The sequence below is a fragment of the Eurosta solidaginis genome, chromosome 4 (genome assembly GCF_040869045.1).
Source record: "Eurosta solidaginis isolate ZX-2024a chromosome 4, ASM4086904v1, whole genome shotgun sequence".
Classification (NCBI taxonomy): Eukaryota; Metazoa; Arthropoda; class Insecta; order Diptera; family Tephritidae; genus Eurosta; species Eurosta solidaginis.
Window position 1 is genome coordinate 211102046 of NC_090322.1, and position 20681 is coordinate 211122726.

The 20681-nt window shown below is 36.8% G+C and overlaps 2 protein-coding genes across 2 annotated transcripts in view; both read right to left on the reverse strand.

Moving 5' to 3' along the window:
- LOC137250944 (uncharacterized) overlaps positions 1–20681 on the reverse strand; it is a 366851-nt gene that overhangs the window by 219441 nt on the left and 126729 nt on the right. The window contains exon 3 of the mRNA XM_067784698.1: positions 7717–7801. Within this exon, the coding sequence (XP_067640799.1) occupies positions 7717–7801 (85 nt within the window). The remainder of the gene's footprint in view (positions 1–7716; positions 7802–20681) is intronic.
- Positions 3533–4410, reverse strand: bou (boudin). The gene has a single exon (XM_067780045.1). It carries the CDS (start codon positions 4124–4126, stop codon positions 3704–3706), a length of 423 nt encoding a protein of 140 aa, XP_067636146.1. The 5' UTR covers positions 4127–4410; the 3' UTR covers positions 3533–3703.

Sequence of the window (20681 nt, forward strand, 5' to 3'; positions counted from 1 at the left end):
GTAGTAGCAAGCCATTCATTTATTAGGCGCGATCGAACGACAAGGGGGCCCATTTAGTATGAGCAAATGTGCGGCTTCAGTAGGGTCAGTTTTTGACAGATGGGAAGAGCAGGGAAACCTATTTAAACGACTCAGTTTTGGTGTGCGCGAACGAGCCAAGATAAATCTCGTTTCCAAAACACGCTTTTGCATTTACAATTTACTATTCTTATTCACAACTGACTATTCTCAATTACAATAGACGCTTTCAGCATTTCATTTGACACTTTCTCATTTGCAAGTGACTATTCTCATTTCCATACGACGCTTTCGGATTTATAACTGGAAATGGTGTAGTTAATTTGGAGACATTTGTTTTCTGGACATACACCTTTGCACTTCAAGGGTGGTTGTTACTAACGCCTTTTTTACACTGAGAGAAAATAACACGTAAAATCAACCTAATTACGGGTCAATTGAACCGATATCTATTTCTGTCAATTTTCATCCATCGCAAAAAGCTGTTGAATCAACTTCGCACAAATTGTTGATTCTGAATTAACCGTTATAACAGTCAAATCAGCATAAAAAATGGTTCATCAAATGTAAGCCACAGCTCTGTTAAAATACAGACATAAAAACTTGTTTATAAAGATTTTAGTGTTGCTTTTTCCAGGCCGTGATACCAGGATCCTCGGTGTGGGAGGCGTAGCACGCTACCATCACTATACGGTGGCCGTCTTGCTTTGGTGTATTAACTAACAATTATCTATGTAAAAAAATATCAAAGAAAACTGTTAAAATATAACAACAGCTGTTGATATTACAGAGGATTTCTCTTAAGATCAGTTGGATTGACCGATAATCTGTAATTTTTATAGAATATTGATAGCTTGAGATGTTGTCGCTTCCCAAGGCAGCCGCTTCTATGTATCGGAGCGACTCGGGATTTTTCCCGACCAAGGACTATCATTTCAGTGTAACTCCATTTAAATTGTTGCATCCCTCCCACAAATTGTCATTCTCACAGCAGTTCCTTGCAGCGGAACTGCCCCATGTTCTCCTGCACCGGGTAGGCCAATACCAAATCCGGGGCCAGAACCTGATCCCGGTCCAGAAAATTATTTTGTTGCATGTGGAGAAAAAGTTAGCTTGAGATCAACAGTTTTTCTTCTGTTGAAATGACCATACAAGCTTGTTCATTTGACAAAAAAAGCGTTTCAATTAACAATAATCGCGTCAATTTTATTGAATAACTGTTAAGTTAAGAATACTAAACCTGATTTGTTGATTTTATTCGCTTTTTCGGTGTATTTATTACTATGCTATTTCTCAGTGATCATTAAATTAAAGTTCGAAAAGTATTGAATTGGGATACCCGGAGGTACACATAACTTTAAAGTTCCAGATTTTTGAAATAGCTGCCTTTTAATAACGTGTACGGTATACTCATGGTCACTGTCATTAAAGCATTCAAGCACTTCCTACTGTACTGTTATAAGAATAGTAACGGTAATAATCATTTTCATAAAGTACTTTTGTTATCTTTTTTTGGCTGGAAGTAGTTTCAAATCGGATTTACAGCTGAAGGGTTTCGGAAACCAACATCGTGTATATTTAAGTCTAATTGCAGCAGCATCCATCATCAAATGAACTTAATGCCTGTTGTAATTGAGTCAAGCACCGCTTGCTATATTAAGAGTAGTGCTATTAGTAGTGCCATTACATGTGACGAATAGACTTCGAAGGACGCCAGTATGAGTATGATAATTGAAACAACAATCTAGAATTTGTTACTGGAGGTCAAATGGTCAAATAATTAAAGATTATGCCAATTAAAAGAGATAAAGTATTCACAAAAGTATTTCAAACCAGGGACAGCAAATAATATTATAATAAATGCAAATAAAAAATGCGAATGGTCCTGTTTTGAAGGTGAATACAAAGAATTTAGTTTTCTATTATCTGAAAAACTTTTTTTGCTCAGAAAAGAACAATTATTATTTTTATATTTTTAACTTTAATTTGATCAAATGTAAGATATTTTTAGTAAATCGTGAGATATATTACTGTTTTTTTGTCGGTAAAATAAAGAAATTGGAAAACTTTAACTATTAAAAATTTGATTTAAAATAAAACTCATAATCACTACCGCCCCTGTTACACATACATAGTTACAAAAGCTTAATAGGCAAAATATTTATGTATGAAGGCAAACCAATATTAAAAATTTAAAGCATAAAGCAAGAGATAGCCAGATTGAGACTATCTCACAACAAATTGGCTTAATTTGTTAGTAATAAGAAGAGAGAGAGAGAGGAATAGCGCTGTTTTTGAGTACTTGAGTATTGAGGCTAGGCTTAGGCCCGGTTTTGCAGTAGTTGGTTAAGCTAAGTTTAAACTAAGTTTGCTTAAACTCTAGTCAAATTTAAGCTCAAGTTAACCTACTCAGCAGTTTTACAGCCACAGTTTAAGGCCGCCTTGGGTTGGCTCTTTTGTGTGGCAATGTGTAGATACGGCAACAGCTGGATTTTGTTTACCCAACAAACATGGAAAAAAAATTCTCAAGCAAAGTTTATATCTAGTTCCGGAGGTGATATCCAAAATCATTATTTAATTATTTCTATGCCAGATAGTTCTCGAGTTGATATCTAACTTCATTTTCCGATCACTGCCAACCTTTGAGAATTTTTAAATTTTTAAAATTAAGAGTTTTCGAGTTGATCTCCAACGTCATTAATATTTTCCAATATTATCCAGCTTTCAAGATATTGAGAAATGTACAGTTCTCAAATGAATCAACACATTTCTCCAGTTGATATCCTACACTGGATATCGAGTTGAGGTGGAGTTGAAAAAAAATCTCCAAGGTGGTGGCACCAAAACCAACAGCTCTTTATTGTGAGAAATAAAGACCTGGTTGATAGCAGTAATTAAGCGTAATTAATCACAAATAAATTTTATATATTTTATTTTATTTTCGTTAAAATACTATATTTTGGAATTTTACATTGGAGTCGAGTTAGAGAACCACAAGTTGTTAATTAAATTTTTTCAACTTAAGTAATAGCATTTTTTGCTATACAAAAAAAATCGCTCTTTTGTTGAGTACGCTATGATTCTCGAGTTGAGCCACTGTTTCGAAACAGAGAGATTTTAGAAGTATGCCTAGTTATCAATATGAGCTCTAATGGTACTCAAGCCCAAATGCTTGTTGAGTATATTCGACGCCATTTCGAACGAATGCAAATACCTATCAGTTAACTATAGTTTAGCCCTGGCAGATCGGTCACTTAAGCTCAGCTTAAACTTCAGTTAAAGTAGACTGAAAAACTGAATAATAAGTTTAAGCGTAGTTTAGCTGACAAACTGACTTCAACTTGGACTGAAAAACCGGGCCTTAGTACACTAAAAACTATGGACTGTGAGCATTTTATATAGAATGACGTCACTGAGAGTAATAGGCACAAATAAGAAAAGCAAATTTAAGTGGGTGCAGAAAAAAAATACAAGAAAAAAACCAACAATAAGTCCCGTTGAATAAAATTAAATGTTTTTAATTTTGTTTTTTTTTTTTGTATAAATTTAATTTTTGTGTACGAATTTTATTTTAAACTCTTTTTTGTACAAAATATTTGTCAATTCGAAAAGGCACTTTACAATTAAATATTCTAAACCTATTTATCAACTAATTTGTATGCTTAGGCAACGCCGCTTTAAAAAGTCAAAATCTGACCAATAGCACCGACACCAACAGCACAGCTAACGCTGGTGCCATTACACCATTTGCACCATTGCATCCATCTGAGCTGCAGGTATAAATACACGAACGATAATCCATGCGATCACCCTTATTTTTCACGTAATCACAATAATTGCCCAAATCCTTGGATGAACAAAATCTTTTAGCACCAATGCCACCTTGGTAACGGCCAACATGCTTTATACAATATTTGGCATCATGAACGTTGGAACAATCTTCTGGTTGTATATCTGGATCATCGAAACGTTCAAACCATTCGCCACATTGGAATGGAGTTTGGGTATCGGAGGCATCACACACATAACAATTAATAGCCACAGCTGTGCCACAAAAAGCGACAGCGATAAGTAAAACTTGGAGGATGAGTTTGTTTGTATGCAACATGTTTAGATGATTTTAATTTTAGCCACACCAAAACCACCACAGCAAAACAAAACAAAAGATTAATGATGAGGTTAACAGCAATTAATTAAAAAATATTTTAAAGCAATAACAATGCACTTTGTAACAAAAGTTCGTAGTTAAAAAATTTGTTATGAAATTCTACAATAAAACAAAACGACAGCTCAATAAGAGCACAATACACAACTCATAAAACTCAGACGGAGACGATGGGCACGTTGATATGGTGATAGAAGAAACGTCAAAAGCAAAGCAAAACCGAATGTCAGAATCGAAAGGAAAACCAAAGTAAAACTGGCAAATGTCAAATCCATACTGACATTTCTGGTCTTTTGCTTTGTGCCAATGTGCTTTGGCTTGATGGCTTCTCAGCGACCAATGAATGCTCACTTAATGGCTTGAATTCGACTCTAATTATTAGAGTTAACGCGCCTGTATGCATGTGTTGAAATTGATTCGTACTCAACCACCAAACACACATACATACGCATAGGTAGGTATATTCATTTGTAAGAGTAGCTGTAAGAAAATGGCTCTCAATTTGAGTTTCAAGCAAATCAGTGCGGTGCTAACTTTGCTTTGAGTGATTTTGCCGTTGACGGTTAATATGTCTGTGTGTGTGTGTGCGGCTTAACATCAACACACACTCATCAGCTCATTTCCAACTTGTGCATGCACATACTGGCTTTTAGTAAGCCAAATTGCGCAAAGAATTATCCAGAGGAACAAAAATAGACTTAGAAACAGTTTTCTTGGATTAAATTCGCTTTTACACATACAAGCACACACATATGAGGATGTGTCTCGCCTTAACCCCCTGAAGCTATCCATAATTGCGAGATCAATATCTAAATCCAATTTTTAAATTGGTAATAACTTCATTGAAGCTAAGTGTCATACTGTAGTTTTAGAGGTATTAGATTATTAGTGTCAGCTAATATACAGGTGTGAATTTCGCTCTCAAGATATCAAGGCAAAACTTCCTTTAAACTTGGAATACTTATTCAACTAATAGCTTAAGCCGTGTAAAGCTAAATTTTATATATTGGTGGAGGCGACAGTTCGCAAGATCAATAATTAAAGCTTCACTTACAAGGCAACTCAAGCCGGAAATCTAACGGATGGTCGATCAACATTCACGGAGTAAATAGAAAAACTGAAATTTTTCTTCTCCATACCATAAAGTTAGTGGCCGCCGTGGTGGTTGTGTGCTTCGCCTAGCATACAGACGGTGCTGGGTTCAAATTCTAGCCAAAGCAAATTACAAATTTATAAACAAGTTTTATCAAAAGCAATAAAGTTTTCTAAGCAGTGTCGCCACTCGGCAGTGGTTTGGCAATTGGCAAGCACTCCGACTGTATTTCTGCCATGAGAAGCTTCTCATTGAAAATGTATCCTTGCTGGTACCGTTCAGAGTCGGCATAAAACATGATGATCACGTTCCTGCGATTACTAGGAAAGCTCAAAAAGGAGCACGATGCAAACTATAAGAAGAGCTCGGCCTAAATCCCCTCGGAAGTAAATTGCGTCAAGTATTTATGTACTTAAAAATGTATTGCTTTTGGCAACCCAAAAATATTCGAGAACACCTTTTGCCACCAAATTACACAGCATCCTGACACATGCCTTTAACTTGCTTTTGTTCTCTTTTATCATTCCAGAAACATGGAAGCATGCAAGCTGCGAAAGCAGCTGGTGAAGAAGTAACATAGCTTCCGATAATTCTCTTCTCGTCAGTTTCGCACTATATACAATTATGCTCCCTTACGTCACCGCGGACCTACTCTTAGCCAATAAGCAGCATGGAATGGCGACCTTCGAATTCCTGCCCTTCAACTGGAGGGAATCGATAACACCAGCTTTTGAGGCGAAATATCTTCACTACAACGTTTTAAGGGTTTGGAATATTCCCGAGTTAAGGCATGCCTCTCGGAAGCGTCTTTTAAAGTCCGCAGGTGCAAAGGGATAGTTTTTAGGGTTTTCACAACAGCAATGGAGCATCTTCGTTCATTCGCAGAAGACGGCCTCTAGAAGATAGGTATGAGACTTAAATGCAATTATCTTTGTGGGCTTAACATTAACTTTTGTAGGTAAAAACATTTGGAACGCGCATAAAGCGATGATTATTTGGGCGAACTTTTCTCTCGAATACTCTCAGAGCCATTTGTAGGAGATATGCTTCCAGAGAAAAAATAGTGCGACATTACACTTCTCCAGAAATATGTTAGGTTCAGCTCTCTGTAAATTCTAAGCTATGTTAGGAGATTGATGCAAGTCGCAAGTCCAAGCTGCACGATTTCGGATGCGGTGGATGAGATGCTTGAAGCTCTAAGCACCACTGGGATATGATCGATAGTGGTCTGGAATTGCCTGACCTCGCTGGAGAATCATATGGGCCACAGCAGTAGCGCGCAGATCTTTTAGCCCACATTTGTAAATTGAACCTGAAGTCAGGGAATGCTTCTTGCAGGATAACGAGAGCCATTTGACCGAATGTGGTTTGCAAGCTGTCTGCATGGACTTTTGGGTTCGCAACGTGGCGATTTAGTTTCTGACGGTACACTTTTCCATCTGGTGCGTCTGAATGTACTGGAAAAAACTTCCTGTTGCTGCTGTATTTTGTCTTAGAAATGAAGTCCTTCTTAGTGAAAACATTATAGTGCGCATATTCGTTCGATTTTTACTACGTGTCTTAAAGGCCACCTTCTAAGGCGCTTGAAAATGCCCCCTCAACAGCAGTTATTCAAGGGCAATGCTATGACCCTCCTTTTTCCAATAAAAATTGTCAGAGGTCAGCTATTTTGATGCAGAATTTTTAGCGGCATATAGCCAAGTTATCTACGTATGTATATTGGAAAAGTTCTTATATAGAACTATAGGCAATCCAGGGCAATATTGTAACCATCCTCATTGTTCTAGGCTGTGATAATGTTGCTCTACCAATTGACATTTTTCAGTTTTTTACAAAGCAAATTCGATCTGATATACATATGTATGTATGTACTTTGAATTAGATGTTGCAATTCACTATTAGTAGAACAAAGTTAGATTTAATGCCATGAGTATTAGTACAGCTGGGCATAAGACCTAAAAGCAACGTCTACCTCCTGGTAAAACAAGTTTTTATACATACAAATGTGTTGGCAATATTTGGCAACTTGTTGCTACATCAAGTAGTTGGCCATTGGACCTGTTGTACTTAAAAGCAATTTCTTAGTATACGTTCATATGTATGCACTCTTATATACATATATAACAAACAAATACTTTTACGATTATCTACGCATACATTTTCATGTAGAAAATGGTAGTTGTGTAAGCCAAAGTGGCACCTTAAAGAGAAATCTAAACAGTTGTAATGCAGCCCAAAAATTATTTTTAATGCCTTTTATTCTTCTTTGTTATTTTTTTCTTACCTGCGTGACTGCAACCACGTTCTATACAAAAAATATTCCAAAAAAAAAAACACAACTGTTGAATGTTCTTTCACATTGGGATCCCCTCTAAGGTTTGACTTTTAGTTTTTTATCGATTTTATTTCTGTTTTGGTTTGTTATTTAATATATTCTTACCTTTCTTCAGCACAATTCACTTGAAACCGATATACGCAAGTTGATTTAACACGCTCGAATGGCTTTTGTTTTGGTATAGAATTTGCTGCAAGAAGAGAAGATATAAAAAAGTTAGTTAAAAACAAGCAAGGAAAGCTAAGTTCGAGTGTAACCGAACATTACATACTCAGCTGAGAGCTTTGGAGACAAAATAAGGAAAAATCACAATTTAGCAAAATGAACCTAGGGTAACCCTGGAATGTGTGTGTATGACATGTGTATCAAATGAGAGGTGTTAATGATTATTTAAAACATAGTGGGCCTTAGTTCTATAGGTGGACGCCTTATAGAGATATCGCAATAAGGGTGGACCAAGGTGACTCTAGAATATGTTTGTACGATATGGGTATCAAATTAAAAGTATTAAAATAAAAAAAAAAATAATAAATGTAAGGCGCGATAACCTCCGAAGAGATCTAAGGCCGAGCTTCTCTTCCAATTTGCGTCGTGCTCCTCTTGATTTTCCCTACAAATTGGCCGGACCGGACCTATATGTTTTATGCCAACTCCGAACGGCATCTGCAAGGCAGATGAGTTTTCACTGAGAGCTTTTCATGGCAGAAATACACCCGGAGCGCTTGCCAAACACTGCCGAGGGGCGACCCCGCTTAGAAAAATTTTCTTCTAATTTAAAAACCTTATTTCTAAAACTTTGATGTTGCTTTGCCCGGGGTGCGAACCCAGGGCATACGGTGTGGTAGGCGGAGCACGCTACCATCACACCACGTTGGCCGCCATAAAAGTATTAATGAGGGTTTTAAAAGGGAGTAGCCCTTAGTTGTATATGTGAAGGCGTTTTCGAGATATCGACCCAAATGTGGACCAGGGTGACCCAGAACGTCTTCTGTCGGGTACCGCTAATTTATTCATATATGTAATACCAGGAACAGTATTCCTGTCAAGATTCCAAGGGCTTTTGATTTCGCCCTGCAGAACTTTTTCATTTTCTTCTACTTAATATGTTAGGTGTCACACCCATTTTACAAAGTTTTTTCTAAAATTATATTTTGCGTCAAAAAACCAATCCAATTACCATGTTTCATTTCTTTTTTCATATTTGGTACAGAATTATGTCATTTTTTCATTTTTCGTAATTTTCGATATCGGAAAAGTGGGCGTGGTCATAGTCGGATTTCGGCCATATTTTATACTAAGATAAAGTGACTTCAGATAAGTACGTGAACTAAGTTTAGTTAAGATATATCGATTTTTGCGCAAGTTATCGTGTTAACGGCCGAGCGGAAGGACAGACGGTCGACTGTGTATAAAAACTGGGGGTGGCTTAGACCGATTTCGCCCATTTTCACAGAAAACAGTTATCGTCATAGAGTATATGTCCCTTCCAAATTTCACAAGGATTGGTAAATTTTTGTTCGACTTATGGCATTAAAAGTATTATAGACGAACTTACGCCCATTTTGAAATTTTCTTTTATCTTTGTATTTTGTTGCACCATATCATTACTGCAGTCGAATGTTGACATAATTTACTTTTATACTGTAAAGATATTACATTTTTTTAAAATTTTACTTTAAAAAAATTTTTTTTTAAAAGTGGGCGTGTTCGTGATCCGATTTCGCTAATTTTTATTTAGCACACATATAGTAATAGGAGTGACGTGCCTACCAAATTTCATTATTATCTCTTCAACGACTGCCAAATTACAGCTTGCAAAACTTTTAAATTACCTTCTTTTAAAAGTGGGCGGTGCCACGCCCATTGTCCAAAATTTTTCTAATTTTCTATTTTGCGTTATAAGGTCAACGCAATTACCAAGTTTCATCGCTTTATCCGTCTTTGGTAATGAATTATCGCACTTTTTCGGGTTTTCGAAATTTTCGATATCGAAAAAGTGGGCGTGGTTGTAGTCCGATTTCGTTTATTTTACAAATTTACTCAAGTTATCGCGTTTATAGACGGACGGACATGGCTAAATTAATTTCTGTTTTCGCCCAGATCATTTTGATATATAGAAGTCTATATCTATCTCGATTAGTTTATGCCGTTACGGATTACCGTTATGCGAACAAAGTTAATATACTCTGTGAGCTCTGCTCAGCTGAGTATAATAACAGCTACAGGTTCTTCAACCTCTAAAAAGTGAAAGAAGCGCAAAAGAGGAATGCGACGAGGGAGCTACGATAGCAAGGTATTTGTCTGGTTTTTGAATGACAGTTTTTTATGAATAGTAATTATAATAAATAGTTTTATGTTGAGAGCAAAGCTGTGTATAAAAATACACTGAAAATAAATACTATGTTTCTAATAAAAAAAAAGTATTTAGGTTTGGCTGAGAGCCTTGATAATTCCCGGAAACTTAGAATTATGAGTAATAAAATCAAGTCATTGGGGTGTTCGAGACGATCTTGTGTATAGTGATGTATTTCTAAAACTATAAAACAGCAGTTCAAAGGCTCTCTCTTTATACGCAGTACTTACTTACACCACTTATGCTTTTTCACTTGCGATAAGCACCAACAACAAGTAAAACAGGATGAACAAGAAGAAAATACTATTCGTTAGAAAAATCTTTTCAAACAACCGAAAGCCGTAAAAGGAGACGAAATGCCTTTTTTTTAATCAAAGGGTAAGAAAAAGCACGCTTTGATTAGCAAACACCACAGATTGGATTTAACGGTTAACCAAGAAAAGCAATTTCGTTTATCATCGATAACAACCGAGTTCCAACCACAAAAAAAGCTTTCTCAAATATTTTGAATTTTTTTCGATTTTTCACTGTGATTAATTTATGAAAATAATTTCATATGTTTTCCCACTATCCTTGAGAACGTTTAGGATTATCAATGGCCAAACGTTTTTTATACTCAGCGTGCTTTCCAAACAGAGTATATTAACTTTGATTGGATAACGATTGGTTGTACAGGTATAAAGGAATCGACATAAGTATAGACTTCCATATATCAAAATCATCAGTATCGAAAAAAAATTTTAAAAAAATTTTTAAATGGGCGTGGCACCGCCCACTTGTGATAAAATCAATTTAACAAATATTATTAATCATAAATCAAAAATCTTTAAACCTATCGTAACAAAATTCGGCAGAGAGGTTGCCTTCACTATAAGGAATGCTTTGAAGAAAAATTAACGAAATCAGTTAACGACCACGCCCATACAAAAAAATTTTTAAAGGGTCGTGGACGTATAAAATAAGCTATAACTTAGCAAAAAATAGTTTTGCATCAATGATGTTTCACTTATCAAGTTTTATTGTAAGAGGAACTGGGGAGACATTTTTTTTTAAACGGGCGGTGCCACGTGTTATGTTGAAAAGTAATTTATCTGCAATGAAATGTGCAATTTAAGATCAAACTGAGTATATAATGTTCGGTTACACCCGAACTTAGACACATTTACTTGTTAAAACTGTTATTTTGCGACCAAAATTGTGTTTGGGAATCTTTGTGAGATCATTCCGAGACAGTTTTGTAAAAGTATTGGGATCATTCCGAGAACATTTTGAGATAATTTCGGGATTATTTTGGGGTTTTTTTGGGATTGTTTTAGAATTTATTTCGAGATCATTTTGGGGATGTATTAGGGAACATTTGGGGACTATTTCGGAATAATTTTTGCAGGGTTCCGTACAATTTATTCGTTCATAGGAAAAGTCACTAGGCTGTTATTATTATCGGAACTTTATTGACTAAGAATCCAAAAAATATCAAAAAGTTATTGCTTTGTTATCGAGTTGCATTGGAAAAGTTATTTGTTTACGAAAAATTTCGAGTGGTTCTTTGATAATTTCATCGGAAAATTATCGGTATGTTATAAAAATGTATCGATAACCGACCGATATCACATCGATAACAACGATAATGTTTGTTATCGATAACAAATTTGTAACCCTTAGATAACAAATTAATAACTCATCTATGCATCGTCGGTGTTGATAATATGCTATACCAGCAAATTGGTATTGACTATTTTGAATTTCACACTCATGTTACATGTTTGTATGTCTGAACTTAAGCTGAGTTAAATATTTGATAGTAGCCGTGTTTTTTAACACGCGTATATCCGTTTACGCTTAAACTTTATATTGACTGCTAAGAGACAAACTATAAATACACCTCTGAAATTGCTGCGCATAAATTTTGTCCTACTAAATTTCAATACGCATTATACTCAGATGTAACTGAAATATGTGTCTTTGTTTCACCCTGTACACTAATTCTATGTATTATATGTGTGTCCACAATTCATCGCAACTGATTCAGCTATATGTTATACCCTATGGCCATCAGCGCGTTGCGTCTCCGCTTTTCGGTACACCCTGTTGCTGTAGCTAGTTGTTTTACCACAGCCGCTAGATGGGTCTCCTAAGCATTATCTAAGCGAAGATAGGCGTTTTTTAACACGCGCAAACGAAACGTATACGCGCGTGTTAAAAAACACGGCTAGTAATGCGACGGTTGAAACTTTGCACCGGCTCATATATAAAGACATCTCCAAAATTTTCAGAAACAAGATTATTAAAAAGCTTTTGAATTGTCTCTGGAAATGCATCGAAACTCTTGCGTGACAAAATAGCTTTTGATTGATGAATAATTTGTTCGCTTAACAAATATGTGAAAGGCCGCCGTGGTGTGATGGGCTTGGGTTCAAATTTAGAAAAATTGCTTTCAATGCGGCAGTGGCTTGGCAAACACTTCGAGTGCACTTCCGCCATGAAAATCTTTTCAGTGTAAATTCGGGGGAATACATTTATCGCTACAAGAAAAAAAGAAGGAGGAGCTCCAGAAACTGTTAATTTCATCAAATATCTCGGAGAACTCGAGAATGCCGGAGCAGCAAAAGAAAACTGAAACCTAGGGCGCCAATAAATGCATGACTTGAGGTTGGACCAGATCTCCACCTATGAACCTCAGTATGGCTGACGCTGGAATATAATTTATTATACGCCGAAGTTTTTTTCAGTGTACGTCAGTTCCGATGTACTTCTCCCAGCTTTTCTTTCTCGATCAAACGAAATCTGTGTTGTTAGCTGCATAATTGCAATGGCGCAGCTATAAAAGAAAGCAATCCAAAGTGTGCGATCGGTTCTGTTCTGTTAAGCTTCTGAATGTGTATTCGAAAAGTTCAATAAACTATCTGCACAGAAGTTTTTTACTTGCAGTTGTTTTCTTAATGCATGTACACCAGCTATGTACATATGTATGTACTTATGGTATATAAAAAGATCAAGAAAATTCGATATACATATAAACTTGTTGTCACTTGGGCGCGTGCAGCATCTAACGTACGAAGCGAACATGGTTTTCTAGATACAAACTTGTTGATGCTGGGCGTTGCTGCTGCAATTGCAGCCAAAACTGACGGTGGGCGAATCTTGTTTTTCCTGTTTTCCATTTAATAAATTTTGATTTTAACTTTCGTAGTCTTTTCTCTGGAAATTCTTATTTCTTCTTTGCTTCAGCAATATCTTCTTAAAGAGTTTTGGATTGTCAAGAAATTGCAATGCATTTGAGTGCATATTACTTTTAATTGCTATATTACTCAATATACTTAAAAAAATTGGTATTGCTCTCTTGTCAGACTTGGAATTCATCATAATATGTACATATCGCATACATTTAATTTATGTACGTCAGTATATTGCATTAGGGTGCAGCAGATAAACAAGATGCATTTTTATGAACATAATCCGGAGAAATTTTCTCGTGAGCACTCCACGTCTCCCAAAGTCCGGATAGATTTCGTCTATCGATGCTGCGATAGCCCTGCTCTGCTAAATCAAATTTCTTCTAATTGGAGAGTGTCCACTGTGGTCTGTTCCCTAAAAACCGGTTCGTCGTTTGCTGCGAAAAGTATTCGAAAATTAACCTACCTTCCTAGGTTGGTTATCTCGAGCCTTCAATGACGTACGGCAAGCAATAAAATATGCTCTTCATGATTTTTGTAAACATTCAGATCCGATTTGGAACTAGATATTTACGGACCTGTAGCCCAGAATGATAAACACTAACATGAGAATTAGTAGGGTTACAGCATGTACGAGAAGAATGACTCCATAGAGCGGTGTCTTGTCACCACAGCTTTGGTTTTGTGCTGCAGACAATATATTTCGTCAACCCAGCAGGAGTGAGGTTAAGGCTTAGTGGATGGGCGGATACCAAAGGATTTGGGTGTCCCAGGCAGACCTGGTGCTCTTCACCATTAGGACATAAATACCAAGTTGTACTTAGAGTGCCTCTGAAACAAAAGCTTATTACAAAGTGTTGATTGCAACGGGTTAATGCTTATCAAAAAGTGGGATCAGCTGAGAGAACTAACGACTTAGATATTCTACCGTGCACAATTTACTGAGCAGTAATGTGCTAAAATGCAGTATTCGGGCTTCGATGGTTCGGACTCCGGAAAGGGAGTACATTAGACGGGGTCGATTTATTAACCGATATCGCGCCATCGATTTTTCGATAGGATTTGGGCTTAGGAAAAAAAGTTCCTTTACGCATACCCAAGAAAATAATTTTCGAGCCTGGAAAAAAAATGCCGAAAGGGTCAATTGTTCGACCAAAACACTCCCCAAAACCCAAAAAATATTTTTTTTCAAAAACTGTTGTAAACACGTTGGCGATAACAGTTTTTTTTTGCGCGATATCGATTAAATTTCGTCTAAACAAATCGACCCAGATTAGTGTACATACGCACACCAGCATATTCTGGAACACTACCACACAACTTTTTAGTTTGCTGCCTCTTGAAAGGCGGCATTGAAAAAATTTTGAGTTCGTTCCAGGATTCGACGACTCAGTTTTAGCATACGGACCTTAAATGGCTTGTGAAACGTGGCGGGAATGTGTGCTTCACTACCGGAAATGTACCTGGAAAACGTCTCCTGAACTCAGTGAGCGTGCTTCAATCCGAGATTTTTAGTATTAAGGAGGTATGAAAAGCATTACTGGATACAAATATTGTCGGTAACAGTCCATCCATCCTTTCTTATAGCAGCAACGATATAATGAAATCTGAATGCAGTAATTAGTGAGTCCTTACACTCCTGGAACGCACCAAGAGCTATTTACATACATATATTTGTCAGCACCGGGTTATAGGTGTTTATGTGGCATGTGTGGGATTGGAATACAATACTTCCTGTCACAACTGCACTCTTTCGGGCTCGTGGGAAATGAGGCAGCAACTACTATGCGACTATTTAGCGCACAGTAAAAGTATTTTATTAAGGTCTCTTGAACTTATTATAAGGATGTTAGGCTTGGAAGCCTTTTGAAATATTTTAGCTCGGCGGGATGGATATAGTATATCAAAACGGCACATTTGCGCTAATTGCAGCAAGAACTAAGCAAGCAGGAAACCTACACCTTACCAAATGCCATAATGAATGACTTAAAATTCCTTCGTGACTCAAATTGGAGTAAGAATGTATTTTTAACCCGCCTATGGAAGCAGATGAAGGGGACGGTCCCGACTCCTTTGGCATGACCCAGCGAAGAAACGACTGGCGCATCTTGTTGGATGGCCATAATTGTTTAAATGCTTAAGCGCCAATTAAGTAAGTTAGACTTAAATTGGCGGCAAATTTAGCTAAAAAGAGAAGACTGGCTTGAGTTTATATGGAGGCCTAAAATCGAACATGCAATTTAGAGAGAAAACCTGATGATGAGGAATGGTTATAAAAAATACCATATTTTTCTTGTAACGAAAGTGAGACAGGCTAATGTGCATCTACATATATGTTTGTGAATTCTAGTATAGATGCATCCTGAGGGCACAACAACAGTACAAACAGCCGGCAGCCGGTAAGCCGTATTACAATTCGGCCTACCTACTTACGTATGCATACATATGTACATATGCTCGTATACCTACACACATAGTACCTACAGCATCTCGTCTGACTTGTTTTTGGTTTTTTGCTTTTACGTCCCGTTCTTTGTCTGGCTGTGCGTCTGCGTACTTTGCACAACGTGAACGTGGCAAGTCCAAGCGTTGCATGTGGCATGTTCATTTGTAAATATGTATGTGCATTTGTATTTTTAACATATATGTACATAGGTTCAATTTGCCCCCCACTTCCGTTGCAAGCGTTAAGGAACAAGGGCGGGCGCATAATTTTTCAATAAGTGTTTTAAAACGTAAAATGAGGAGAAAAGTACAGGGTGTGGATAAAATTGAAAATTGATTATAGATAATAGAGTGCAAATAAAAAGGCGTGCAGTTTGGAGTGGACACAAAGTAAGATGCCAATGACTATGAGTAGAGAAAGTCAAATGTCTAAAATCATAAACCAAATATGACATCAGGAAACGGGTATAAAATGTATATTCCAAAAAAAAGAGATTTTAGGCCAAACTTGTTTTCCAGCTTGCGCCGTTCTCCTTTTAATTGGCGGGACAGGACCTATGTACATGTTTTACGCCGACTCCTGCAAGACATATCTTAATATATAAAAAACACGTGTCACACAATTGAGGCGAATGGACTCCTAAACTACTGAACCGATTTTGAATTTGTTTTGCTCCCCGTGTGTAGTTTGATCTAACTTGAAATATAAGATAGGTGACTGGGTAACTAGGGTCGCGAGATATAGGCCAAAACGTGGGCTCGGGTAACCCTAGAGTGTGTTTATAGAATATGGATATCATATATATGGATATGAAAGCTGTTGATGAGTGCTTTAGTAGAGGGTAATTTTCATACCCCTGGGTGACTAGGGTCTTGATATATAGGCCAAAACGTGGACCCGGGTACCCCTAGAGGGATGCAGAAGAATGAGAAGAAATTGATAGAAGAGAAAAGAGAGAAGGAGAAGAAGATTGAGAAAGAGATAGAATGAGACGAAGATGGAGATAGATGAAGCGAAAAAGACGGAGTGAGGAGTGAATAAAAGGATTAGGAAAAAGTGAAGAGGGGGCAGGGCAGAGTCAGACGGAAAAAGCTTATTAAAATGTATGCAGATTGGCCAAATTTAGGGCAGGACAACGTCTGCCGGGTCTTCTAGTAAAAATATAAATTTTAACTGTGAAGCTTTTCATTGCAGAAATACACTCGGAGTGTTTGCCAAACCACTGCTGAGAAGCGACCCTGCTTAGAAAAACTTTATTCTAAGTTCTCCTCTTCCATTCTTTTCACTATACGTTCTTTTTCGGCTCCTCTTTCACTACTTTATCCTTTTCCCCGTCAATACCTTTAACTTCATCATCTTCTTCTTGCTCTCCGTCTTTCACTTTTTCTTCTTCTTGATGTAGCGATAAAAAGACTTTTATGGAGTTTTATCGATGTTGATGGGTATTGATCTGGTACATTCCGATAAATAGCACCGTTAAGGTACTAGCCCGATTATCGCAGGAACTATATGATATAACTATGTTGAAATAGGTCATTTAACCCCTTCCCTCAGAGGGGAACTGGAAAACGCCAGATCCTCGCCTGCTAAATAAAGAGAATTGGCCACGGGTGGGTTAGGCTGGCAATTGGGCCGTAGAAGCTATAAATTGCGCCGGCAACCTCTACACAGTATATACAACCACTTCAATTCCCCCTCCACCCATCTCTCCCTTTTGGTTTCCGCTTCCCGCTGTTTTTCCGCCCTGCATCCCCTCCCTCTTTTAATCCTCTTAATTTTTCATTCCTTCCTTCTCACCCGTCCTTTCCACATCTCTCCAACTTTCGTCCTTTTCTCCTACCCTGCTCCTTCCCCTTTTTGTTCACCGTAATTGATGATATGATATTAGAAACATGCAACTCAGATACCATAAAATTTCGAAAAATACATTAGATTTTCTCTTGCAGACTTGAAGCAATATTTTTCAAGGCACAAGAGGATCAGCGCTAAAATATCACATGAAATGATCACCTGAGAAATAAAAATCTCTGAAAAGATTTAGGGACGGTTTGGAATATAATCAGACATAGAATTAATCATTATACCTTAAAGTGTTCGACAAATATCTATTGGGTTTGGGCCCTCTAATTGTTTTCTGTATGTTACGCTCCGTTATAGTTATATCGTTACTCCTCTCATAATGTATTTTATGCTCATTCATTCATTGTTTTAATTGTGGTTTATGGCATCTGCATGCTAAATTTTTTTTTGTGGTCCTCTGCCATTGGGAGGGGAGTCGTAGGCTTGAAAGTTCACGTTCGCGGTGGTGAAGAACGAAGTTATGAAGAACGGTAAATTTTAATAAATTTTTTCATAAGTTTACTCAGAAATTATGCGAGTGAAACATCATTCGTCGCTCCTGTCAACATCACAGAATGTCTTGCCCAGACAAAATTGAAATTTCGGGGCGGCTAATTTTTAATATTTAATGGACAAATAATGGGTCTGTAATGTAATAAATGCGATCATGTAAGGTCTCAGCCTAAGTCCCTCAAATACAGAGGTAATGCAGTTTACCAATATGACGAGCTGCAACTTACTTTCACTAAAAAGTCAAATTAATAAGTTTTTCTGATATTGCAAAATAGTTAGGAGTCTTTGAAGAGTAGTCGACTTATAGTTTCCTTAACATGGGTGTCGGAGATCATAACATATAGACAGGCGATGGCCAACCTGGGCTGCATTGACTCTTGATGTCGAAGGAGGTTTTTAGGTTCCTCGGTCATATCAATAAACGCACTTTTAAGTTTTTTTAAAGGGATTATAAATAACGCAAAACATTTGCAGTAGGTACTGCAGGAACTCTAGATGTCCGAGGGCTTCATAGAATGAAATGCGATATTGAGCCTTTAAATACATAAATAAAGAGCATATACAGACTAGATTTGGTTTTCACCATGCACTCAACTATTGAGGTCCAAGCTAAGGAATTGCAGTTTCCTTGGAAGAAAAGGAACAGTGAAGCATCAATTTGTGATGGGACCTCAGACCTTTAGCATACAATGCCTGTATTACTTCTAAAATAGTAAGATAGCTGGACAAGACTCATATTCTGAATTATTAATATCCGAGGGCAAGAGGGTTTGACCAACAGGACCATATGGTTGAGATAAATCTGCCCAAGAAACATACATTTTCCGTAGTGTTAATGTAATAGACAACCTAAGGAAAAACATGTCAAAGAAGAGTATCTCTCATGTATTGTAATTGTATTAGCTGTGCGTAAGAATAAAACTATAGAAATGCTGTTCAATGATCTAAACGTGACATATCGATGATAACCAACCAAAGTCGGATTATCCTTTTCTCTCAATAGTGTGCATACATGCGACCCAACATGCAAACTGATCCGTGTGCAAACCAAACTTAAATGGATAATGAATGGCATTGCCGATGCAATCCGGCACAACGTATTGGTCATGCATGTATGTACCGTATTTGCCATTGAGCGGCATTTGTTTTGCTACATGTCGCACGCGGCATTCGAGTTCAATGTAGCAACGCAAAACAAATCCAGCAGACAAAGTGAAAGGTTTTGCAAAGCAAAATACAGGGATGCAAACCGACTACGGGATGTATGCTACTTTGGCTCGTAATTTAACGTGAAACATCTTACGAAACAGACAGCAGGTAAATTCTCAACTCAACTCTAGCACCTCAGCTATCGGTGTGCAAACTTTGTAAGCGGGAAGTAAGAACATATTTTTTATTTCCTGCGAACAGAGTGTAAGCGAACTCGTGTAAGCGACTGCCCACTCAGCATTTAGGTGATTCAATTTTGAATTTCCCTACATATCAATACAATTTTATTACTCTTTCTGACTAAATAATGAGTTATCATACAATTGAACAAAAGAAATAATGAAATATGAATACTTTTGATGATGAAAAACTAAAAAGCATTTTTCGATCACTTTTTGGAATCATTTTTGAAGTCCTTTAATGACTAAATTTTAATATTTCATAAAAACCAACAAAAAGAATAATCAAATATGCTTACCTATGATGATCAAAAACTGAATATAGTTTTTCAATCACATTTTCGAATCATATTTGAATCAAATGTGTTTACTTTAGGTGATCAAAAATTTATAATCATTTTTCATTCAGCTTTCTGAATCTTTTATGAATATATTTGTTGACTGAATAATGAATTTTATACTTGTTGAAATTTTACTTTTCATTAAAAAATTTCTTTTTTTCACATACACATATTTTTTCAATCATGAAGCTAAGAAAAAATATATAAAAATTTTATTATTTATGCAAAATACATTCTTCAAGACAAAAATAATGTAATGCTGCTCGTGAACCAAGTTTTCCCCAACCATTTCTCCCCTTCAGCTTCACAGAAAATACATAATGATTGGACAATACATAAGTAGGTTGTGAGCTATTTTAACCCCAGGTAATTGAAACTATCTTGACATACCTGGATACGCCTTCAACATCCCGTATCGTATCCGTATTTTAAGATGTAGGCGATAATGCTCATGTTGGATGTTGTAGTCGCAGGTGTATATCTGTTAAGTTTGTTTGCGAGTAATGCGGCAGTTACGAACGTACGTACCAAAAACGTGTCAGCTGACACGACCTATCTTATCAGTGTGCAATGTAAACGAAAACTCACCGACGTGCAACGCCCGTACGTACGTAGCCCGGAACGTAGAAATCAAAATAATTTTGATTTTTTCTGTAAGAAGGTGTCAGCTGATCGCTCTCTCGCTAGATAGAGTTGCCTAGTAAACTTTTGTGCGTTAATTTTTGACCGTTTGCAGTTTTATGAAAAAAACACCTAATTAAAGTTTGAAAAATTGTGAAAATAATTCGAAATAATTATGTAAAAGTGCAGATTATAAATATGTAATCTATTTATATTTACTTAATATTAATTCCAGCCTTTTACAACATCAAAAATTAAATTGGAAAAAGTTGATGTTTCCATAAGCATGCATGCAAAATGGTCAATGGCAGCATTGCTTATCTGTAAACAATACACACACAAATATGTTATGTACATGTACACAGACGAACACATTGACTCCCACGGGCTTGAGGG